This window comes from Phyllostomus discolor, chromosome 14, assembly GCF_004126475.2.
Source record: "Phyllostomus discolor isolate MPI-MPIP mPhyDis1 chromosome 14, mPhyDis1.pri.v3, whole genome shotgun sequence".
Classification (NCBI taxonomy): Eukaryota; Metazoa; Chordata; class Mammalia; order Chiroptera; family Phyllostomidae; genus Phyllostomus; species Phyllostomus discolor.
In genome coordinates, this window is record NC_040916.2 from 17,583,658 (window position 1) to 17,594,394 (window position 10,737).

At 40.3% G+C, this 10,737-nt stretch overlaps 1 protein-coding gene across 1 annotated transcript in view; it reads right to left on the bottom strand.

Moving 5' to 3' along the window:
• XPR1 (xenotropic and polytropic retrovirus receptor 1) overlaps positions 1-9,617 on the bottom strand; it is a 133,224-nt gene extending 123,607 nt beyond the window's left edge. Inside the window, exon 1 of the mRNA XM_028530568.2 lies at positions 9,354-9,617. Within this exon, the coding sequence (XP_028386369.1) occupies positions 9,354-9,422 (69 nt within the window). The 5' untranslated portion in view covers positions 9,423-9,617. The remainder of the gene's footprint in view (positions 1-9,353) is intronic.
• Positions 9,618-10,737: the final 1,120 nt, after the last annotated feature.

Consider the following 10,737-nt stretch of genomic DNA (forward strand, 5'->3'; position numbering starts at 1 on the left):
TTTAAAAACGGTAAGGAATGTCTCAATTTTATTATCACTCATCACATTTCAGTTTGTTAAATATAAGGAAAAAAGGCTAAATCCACATTCACTGAATATACACAACTAAAAAAATAAGAAAGTTCTCTAAATTGATACCAAAGCAATTCATTTCCAGAGCTCTAGCCACACTGTGTAGAGGACAGATATGAACTTCTAGTTTTCTTCATTCACTGTCTTAAACCATGTTGTTCTGAATCTCTATTTCTCATCCCTTAATGACATCTCAGGGAGAACACGTGACCTTTTGGTCACTTTCTGTAGCTTAAAAAAAAAGTTGCTAAATATACGCCAGACACTGGCAGATTCTGTGCTCTGACAGGTATCTACTACTCTGCCTGACACACAGTAGGCATTCAATAAATATTACATACTATTACTATTGTATTTCATCATTAAGGTGCCACTAATATACTCCATGATTTTTTGTGTTTCAAACAATGAAAAGTCTGCCAATTAACCCATGAGACAGCATTAATTATAACATGCATACTGGTTTCAGATGTTAAAATGTGGGAAAAGTACATATTAAAATTAATTAAATAAGGTATTAATTCAAAACCTCATTATTTTTGCCTAAACGATTTGGCTTTTCTGTCTTTGGTCTTTTCTCGCCAATGCATCCTCCAAAGACCTAAATTACACATCTCACTTTGCACTGTTCCTGCCCCCTAACCTCTTCTTTAAAATCCTTGAGGGTTCACACCCAGAAAACATTTAAACTCCTCAGCAGGGTATTCGAGGCCTTCACCAATTTATCCCTTCCAGTCCACCTTTCCAAACTCACTCCATCAGCTCTCCAGCATCCATCTACTAAACCAGATTTCATTACCATGCTTGGACACTTCCACCTATCTATGCCTTCGTGCAACATTACTCTATCTACCTAGATCACCCCCAGTGCCCTTTCTCCTCTTTACCATGTGATCAAATCCTACTCAATCTTTAGTACCCAGTTCAAATACCACCTGTGTGATACCTTCTGAGATAAATACCTTTGATCTCCAGAGCAAAATCCACTGGCCATCCCCCTATAACATAATACTATGATTGGCTGGCCACACAAGTTAGAAGCTTCCCTAGGGCGGGGTCTTACTTATCTTTACAACTCTAGCTCTTTGCATGATCCTGACCAATGTACCACATAAAGAATCCAGGCTCTGATTCTCAGGCACAGCTGTGTCTGAATTCTGGTTGGTTTGTTTTTTACCACTCACCAGCTATGTGACCACAGGAAACATACTCAATCTAAGATTCAATGTCTTCTTAAATAGGAATTACAAAACCTACCTTAGAGGGTAAGGATTACATGTAAAATGCCTGGCACACCAGAAACAATTAACATTAGCTGCTGTTATTACCATTATTATTTTATTTTTAGATTTTATTTATTTATTTTTAGAGAGATAGGAAGGGAGGGAGAATGGGAGAGAGAGAAATATCGATGTATGAGAAATACATCGATTGGTTGCCTCTCGTACACCCCTAACTGGGGACCTGGCCCCAAACCCACACATGTGCCCTGACTGGGAATCGAACCAGAGACCCTTTGGTTTGCAGGCCAGTGCTGAATCCATTGAGCCATACCAGCCAAGGCTTGTTTTATTTTTTATAAAATAAAAAAGGAAGGTGGCACTCAAGAATCCTTAATGAATTGGTTTAATATCTATTCTGATTTTCTCAGAATGTGCCTGAACTTTGGATTCATAATGTGCCATAAGAGATGGGGGTGTACTTTTCACAAACAGGGAACGCATAACCTGTGTTAACATTCAAACACAGATCATGTTACAGAGGAATGGCTAAATGATTTTTCAACGTTCTTGACTCCTGCTCTCTGCCTAACCCCTCAAGCCTTACCATAATTCCTCAGTCCAGCCATTACTTCAGCAGGTGCTGGAGAACAGATCAAACCACGCGTAAGTGTATGGAATTAAGAGCAGGGACTCTTACAGTCTCACCTCTGCTACCCACAGTTAGCAGTATCAACATAATTACTTAATGGCTCTAAGACTCAGTTTTCCCAATCTATCAAAGCTAACAACTAGCTAAACATCTTGCTATAAAAGAGGAAATGTTTTCAAAGTACTTACCATATACCCAACACAGTAAGCACTCAAAAGATAGCAGCTGATGTTATTGCCACCGATACCACCAGTGTTGTCCTTTGTAATTCCCGTTTGAAAACAGGAGCGCCAAAGTATGACAAGTCTGATTTCAAATTCTGGCTCTATTACTAACTAGGTATGTAGCCATACTCTAAGCCTAGGTTTCCTCATAAGTAAAATGCAAATAATAAATCATTTATCTTGCAAAACTGTTGTAAAGCAGCTGACACTTGGTTCCTAACTTCCCAATAAAATGTTAACTCCATTCTCCTTAATGATAAACTGACCACATTTCCCACTAATTAAGTTCAAAAGAAAGAAAATGGAGCTCCCAGGGAGCCAACTGTCCTTGCGAAGGCAGGGGGGGGGGGGGGGGCGGAGTATGGGGAACCAGAGAATCTTCACCTTATTCTATTAGGTGCTCCCTAAGACTAGAGAGCTTTTTCTCAGACCATCTTCCTACTTTCTGATAGGGGTCTTGAACTCCAAGGCAGCAACTCTCAGGACCTTTTTCAGGGAACCCAAAAGGTCAGAACTAGTATTTTCAGAATAACAGTACAACTTCAATGGTTTTGTTTTTTTTTTCACTCTCATTCTTTCAACAGTACACAGTGGAGTTTTCCAGGGGCTACATGAGGTGTATGCCATGTCTCTGATGGATAGTAGGTATGCTTGTATACTTGGTATTTTAAAGATTTCTCAGTTTTAATTTCTAATGCAGCATATACAGTAGACTTTGGAATCTTTAATAATTAGGAGTTTCAAGTGGCCCCAAGGCCAAAAAATTTGGGAACACTGCTTTGAGGTATACAAAAAGCCCACAAAGCATATGGAGTCCTCTGTGAATTACAACTTTACCAATTCTGCCTAAATAAGTAACTCACACAATAATCTAAAAATTTCTTACTTTCCTGTCTGATTACATTTCAGCCCTTCAATCTTCAAAAAAATCACTTGCTTGCCCTGACTGGTGTGGCTCAGTGTCCTTCCACAAACAAAAAGGTGGCTAGTTTGACTCCCAGTCAGGGCGGGCACATGACTGGGTTCCCAGTCCAGGTCCCCAGTTGGGGGCACGCGAGAGGCAACAGATGGGTGTTTTTCTCACACATGGATGTTTCTCTCCCTCTTTTTCCCTCTTTCTAAAAGTAAAGAAATGTAAATAAAGTCTTTTTAAAAAATCATTTGTTCATTAATTATTTATGAATAGTCAGTGACAGAACTGGGTCTATGGACTTCTAACTCCTTATTCCTGGTGTATATAGTCTTTCTAAATACTGCAGATCATCCTCAATAAGTAAAAGATGACTATGTTTTCTTAACGTATTGTCCCTCTTGTTACAGAGATAACAAAATTGTTAAGTTACACTTACAAGCGGGTTAATTATACTTTCCTCTGACCTCTAATAAATAAATAACTGTTTAAGAATTTCTTAATCAGTCCTTATAGATACCCACCTGCTTGGTAATGGGAAGAAATAGGTAACTGTTTCCTCCCATAAATAAGTTAGATTTCAAGGTAAATAACATGAAGAGTTTGAAAGCTAAGGAAACAAATCTGCTATATCATTTACACAAATGATCCAAATTTATAACAGTGTTCCAGGACCTCAATCTGCAATCTTCCCTTTCTCCACCATTTTTAATTTTTAAAACAGTATGTTGATTGAAATATAAAACCAAAACCACACATACAAAAACAAAAATGCTGTTTTTTGTTTTTTCTATGTTTAAGATAATGAAAAATCTAGAATCTGATAACAAATCTATCAGCCTGCGGCAAGCAGAACTCCCATAAATATTGGTTGAATTAATGAATAATTTTAAGGCATTAATGTTCATGAGTTTTTTCTATTTGGCTTATTTTAGCATTTACTAGGTAAGGGAAAGACTGGAGAAGGCAAGAGCCCTAGTGAATTCTGGCACTCTTTCAATCATAAAAGCCAGTTAAATACCAGGCAACCCACAAACCAGCTTCAGTTGAGCTATACAACTTGAGGAGTCTTTCAAACTTTCTTTATGTCAAATTCCTATTTAAAAAAAGAGACGTACAATGTACCTCCCATATATATTTATTTATAAATTATATCCTAAAATTGTGTATATTATAAAACATAGAATTTTTTAAATAGAAGCTATTAAAGTATGAGATAGCCCTGGCTGATGTGGCTCAGTGAACTGAGTGCCAGCCTGCAAACCAAAGGATTACTGGTTTGATTCCCAGTCAGGGCACAGGCTTGGGTTGTGGGCCAGGTCCCCTTTAAGGGAAGGGTGAGAGACAACCACAGATTGATGTTTCCCTCCCTCTCTTTCCCCTTCCCTTCCTCTCTTTCTAAAAATAAATAAATAAAATCTTTAAAAAAAAGATGAGACGATAAAATAATTTTACCTTTCATTTATGAATACTATAAAAATATTTTTAATCTAAGAAATTATCATCACTAACAATACTTTTAGAGAACAACATAACTGAAAAGCTTTATTATTTTTAAAAATCTTAACATTTTTGTGATAATAGTATTCTAGTTCAACCTTCAGGATTCACTTGATTTTGAATCTTGATTATGATTATAAACTGCAAAATTCCCTCAGAATACCTCCTAAACAAGACCACCACATCATCCACTTATTAAACATTAGTAAAATTTTATTTCTTCCTTGCCTTATGTATAAAAATGACTATAACGAATAGTTCTAATACTATCTTCTCTTACTTCATTGGAATTTGAGGTACTCTCCTTTGGGGATCCATGGAACCCCTAGCCAGCACAACTCAGTCAGTCTCTCAAACTCTTTCCAGATTAGAACTAGATCTGAAGCCAGGACTAATTTTCCATGGTCACCCCAGGACAAATAAGAGTCTTAGGTTCTTATGATCTGGGCCTTCACCCAAAGGCTGTTTTAAAACCAACCTGCAGGGATGGATGGACAAGTATAATCTTTCCAGGATACTTACCCTAACACATTTCATTCCACAAAAATAATAATGAACAGTAATACCTTCCTGGTCTTACACATTCATTTTTTCTTTTAAGAAACATTTGTAAATGCTATGCATCTTACTGACACAATCACAAGTATTATCTTAAATATGCTATTCTGTACTTTCATTTGCAGAAGCACTAAGAAAAAGTGTGGTTTGTGCCCCATCGGGTGGCCAAACTGGAAATTTCAAACAAGTCCCAGCAAGGCAAGTTAACCCTGACTAATCAACACAATACCTTTGGGAAACTGAATCCTGCAACACAAGTGTTCTCATGGGAGAGTTCTATAAATGAAAATCACAACAACTGTTAAGGCAATTTTCCTTATTCTTAAAAATAAGGGATGTTCAGTTATGCAGAATCTCTCCCAAATCCTGCAACAAAAAATTAATCCATTGCCATCACTGTTTACTTAAGTTAAACAAAAGAGTTTCTTTAGGTCAGCTTTCCATTTACAGATTTAAATCTCCTCAAAAAATTTTAAAAGGACACTATTCATTTAAAAGGATGTTATTAATAATAGTCCTTCAAATTCTTTCCTCTTCATATATCAAACATAATTAAACCATAAAAACATACAGAAATTTATAGACAGATAGGTCCGTAGAAAATATAGGGCTGTGACTTAGAAACCATCAAATCCAATTGGCTCCCATTATAGATAAAGAACCTAAAGCCCAGAAAGAGAAAGTGATTTAATGAGGGTCACACAGCTAGGCTAGGGACTTGACTCCCAATGCCTAAACATCTGTGTTCGAGAGACTCGGTATCTCTATATGACCTGGACAAGTGCCTTAACCTCTCTTGACCTTAGTTTCCTTGCCTGAAAAAAAACAAGGAGATAGTCTCTGAATTTCCTTTAAACTCTAAAATCCTAAAATTTAGATACCTCATTAATTTAGTGTCCTACAAAACTACAGTATACACTAAAAAAAAAAATTCTGAAGCACAGGGCCCTAGGGAAGAAACAACAAGTCAGCAGCCTAAAGCACCAAATATATTTGCTTCTTTTGCTAATATTCTGTAAAATATTAACATGGTCATACTAATCTATCAGGTTGAAACTGGTCTCAGTTAATTTTGATTAATCAATTACAGAACCCTAAAATATACAATCTGATTCTAAATTTTTAAAAAAAGTATCCTTACAAAGATTTATTAATGTTCTGTTTTATATGCCGAGATTTACACTCAAATAGATGATGGGAAACAGGAATAGTCTATGCTCATTTGCATTTATTCTTTATAAAAACTATTTAGAAATGAATCAAATAGATTTTCTTTATATGGTTCTCCATGTTGTTCTAGTATTTTATGCTTTATTATTTTGCCTATGAAGACCTAGTCTAAGAACTCCACAATTTATTTTTAAATTAGAAACTCCAAAAATTTTCAGGATACTTATGGGTCACTAACACAAATAATTTTAACAATCCAAGGAAGAAAAACCATCAGAAGTTAAATAAAAAACCTATGAACTACAATGAACCTTGGAAAGCTCTGGCCCCCTATTCTTACTTTATAGAGGAGGAAAGAGCCCTGGAAAGGCAAAAAGACTGTCCCCAGGGTCTCATGGCTAACATATACAAGAACTAGCACTTATTGTATGACTGTATATACACAATAATACATATAATTATAGGTATAAAACAAAATTATCAGCTTCTATGTAACACTCTGCTTACTTCAAGTAAAATTTAATATAGTGAAATAACATAAAAACCAAAGATAAAGCATAGTGGTTCACCAAACTAGAAACCACCCTAGGCTAGAAATCAGGGGTAATACACCAAAATTTCACCCACCCATGCCTAAAAACAAATTCAGGTGTCTGTTCTACTAAGAGTGTTTCAAGAGCATCATCTTCATACATGAGAGACTACATGTTATTGCTTTACAAGACGGTTCTTGTCGCTAGCAAAGGCTAACATTTTTTATGATGCCTTTCCCCCTCCTAAATTTTTAAGCTGCCAACATTTCTGGACTCTAAATATTCTTATTTATGCCTCTTTAAGTATGTTTAAAGGACAGCACCAAGCTCTTAAGAAACAATATACAACTCACAGATCCTAGCCCTATTTAAAAAAAAAAGTCTTTAATGGCTCCAATTCACAAAGAAAAGTGCCCCTTATTTAATTTTGTCTACCAAACAAAGAGCTTATCCAGGACAGGAGTCACATAGTAGGGACTGTGCCCTCTGCAGAATAAAATCTCAATTATCTGCAGTAAGTGAAATTCTTTATAATTGGCCGGGGAAAGATAATGCAATCACACACATGCTCAGGAATTTTGTCCCTCCGTGAGTGACCTGGAGTAATGGTTTAAGACTAGTATCCAAATGCGGTATGTGAATGAGGAGCCCCAGAATTACTGAGGCTATTCCAGTCACAAAGCTGACATTACAAATCAAGAGGTAATTGCGTTTTCAGACTAAACCGTATGCTTCCACTTCGAGCCCAGATATGCCAAATTAATACAATTCTGCGAGACAGTTAAGTGCTGTAATACTTAAAATGAATAACAGCATACAGCCACTATTACTTCTGCCCCAATCAAGCAAGCCATACTATACAGCAAGTGCGAGACGTTGCCTCAGCACACTGTGTCCTATGCCTCTTTGAAGAACTGGCAGTGGTGCTGAAAATTACTAGAAACGTGAAAGCCCAATACCCTCCTCTCAATAAAAACCATCATCTGGACTCTAGCCAAGGTTTTAAAACTGACCAAATGTTATTACGAACAATAAATCAAAAACTCTCCAGGCTGAAAAGCCAGTCCCTTATTTCATTCTTCTAAATGCAGCCACAAAACACTGTAAGAAAATTAAGTGACAAGAAAAGCATTAATAATTTTAGGCCTTTCATTTCTGGCAATAATCAAATATCGTATGTTACTACAAGCTGAATTTACTTTATAATCATCCAAGGTTCTGTTTAACCTACCTACATCCTTTTCTCTGTCTTCTTCAATTATTACAACTGCTATACGAATTAATGTGCTATTGCCTAAACATCCCATCCCTGAACTTAAGTAGAAATTAAACGGAGAACTAGAATATTTTATTTCATAAAATCCAGCTAGCACATTTGCCTTCATATCGATTTTATACTCTTTGTTCTTGCACATAACACAGATGTGACTTCCTGGAGCTTATAGATAGACAAGTCCTTTCTCTATCCAGGAGCTGAACTGCCAGCTACTGAGAATACCTATGGCAATGCTTACAGCCCTTCGGGTGCCTCGCCTTCGGAATCTGTAAGTGGGGTCATCATCTTTACTTCCCCCTGAATTACTGTAAGGTTCCTTATCACTCTCTGTTCAATGCCCTCCAGGAGCTGTTAACACAGGAACTGGGGGGCGGGGGGCACGATTTCTGTAACACACAGGTATCAAGTCCATTTGTTTACAATATAGTACTTTTCTCCCTAGTTCACAAAAATTTTAGGGGGAACAACCTGAAAATGTCAATAATTCTCTTCTTCCCTCCTTCCTCTTCCCCCTTCACTCCCTTCCAAAACAACAGAACAGCCAAAACCAGAGATGTGATTACTTTGTATACTTCATGCAATCAGTGAAAAGACGAGTCTTCTCATCGAAACAGAATAGTTGATTATACAATGCGTTTGCCTTCGGTAACCACTGCCTATGTGACAGCACATCTAAGTCAAGTTTCAACCCTGTCCCTAAGCCTTTGTCAACAGCCGGCTAGTGGGGGTAAGCCGAGGGGCTCTGCGGGACGACGGAAATCCCTGCAGGGGCTGATCTGGGAAGAAGAGGGTTCCTGGGAGAGAGGTGAGGAGAGAGCACCCAAAACTAGCCCTGCCGAGGGGGTGCGCGCCCCAGGGTGGGGACGGGAGGTCGGGGCGACGGGGACCAGGGGATTAGCGCGGAAGCGCCGCGACCGTGGCTGCCCTCACACCCCACGCCCCCGCCGGCGGGTCGCCCTCCCACCACAGTGCCCGAGCCCCGGCGGGGCAGAGCCTGCCTCCCGGCCCACCGCCTTCCCATCCGTTACCCCGGCGGCAGCGGGGCTGCGGGGGAGGGGAAGGTCAGCGGGCCCCGGAGGGGGCCGGCGCGGCGGGGATGCCGCAGTGGCTCCCCGCGGCGCCGGGTCAAAGTCCGCCCGGGCGCGGGGAGGCAGCAAGAGCGGAAGGCGGCCGTGGAGGTCGGACTGGCGACACGGTGGCCCCTCCGAGTCCTCCCACACCCCGGCCGCCGCCGGTACCTCATACTGGATGTATTGCTTCCTCCACTCGGGAGTGATGTGCGCGGAGAGGTGCTCAGCGAACTTCATCCTGACGTTTCCCCCTCACTCCCGCTCGGGTCCAGCAGTTACAGGCGGCGGCAGCGGCGGCGGCGGCAACAGCGATTCCGACTCCTCCCCACATGGGCCCCGGCGCGGCGCGGCGCTGAGCTTCTCTCCTCCTCCGCCGCCGCCGAGGTCTCCTCAGTGCCGCCCTCCCGCCATCTTCCTCCTCCTCTCCATGGCCCCGCCCTCCCGCCCCGCCCACTATACGTCATCGCCATGGTAACCGCCTACGCCGCGCCGACGAAAGGGGCTGAGTAAGGGGCGGGATTTGGGTACATTCCTTAAGGCCCCGCCTTTTCTGGGCCGGTCTTGCTAGAGGCACCTCCCCTGACCTCTTCCGTCTGGCTCTTTTCGGCCTTACAGCTGCTCTCTATCGCCTGCCTGGGAAGTTGCAGTGTTGTTATTACAATTAATATTAATACCGTAGCAACAATCATCCACACAAGTCGTTTATATTTGCAGAGTTATGCAAATATTTTCTATTTTAATATTTATTTTTCATAAAACCCTTAAGGATGGATCTGAATTCATCCAAACTGAGTAATTGAAACAGACTAAATAGTTAAGAGCTAAAGCATTTAAAGGAAAACGATTTTACATGTTCTAGGTGCTCAATAAATGCTTGTTGAAGGTAACTGAAGACATCAGTGTCAAAAATTGCATGCTGCTTCTGAATTTCAATGTCATTATGCAGTTCGAGGTCTATCAGAAAGGCCAGTAAAACAACACCTGGACTCAGACCAGGATGTGGTGGGGGGTGGATAGACCAACTGGACTTGGAAGTGAGCTTTCTAAGAATTAGGGGTGGGGTTGGAAGGGAAACCAATGTTTGGAGGAAAGAGAATCCCCTGGAGGTAGGGTAGCAACCTCACCCCCTAGGGAGACTAGAAATGGGACCAGTATGCAGACTAAACTGTCCCTCCAGGAGCATGGGAAACAACAGATCCTTCACACAGCTTGGCCCTACCTTGAGTATTAGAGTAATTGTCCTGGAAGACCGGCCTTGGGACAGAATCCCAGGTCCTTCCCCCAGTGAAGGAGCCCTAGATAATAACAGCCAGCATTTATTAAACACTCACTGTCCATGTACTGAACACTATTCTAAATTCCTTACATGTACTTTAATTTGTAATTCTCACAATTTTGATGAAACCCAGAAACTAGGGGACTGCTGTGACTGGGACAGTATTCTGAGGTATCAGTCTCTGCTTTTGGCTTTTTTCCCCCCTTCCTGTATTTTTCCCCTTTCCCTTCCTTTTAATTCATGCCAGTAGGCATTCTGCAATCATTTTCTCAGGAG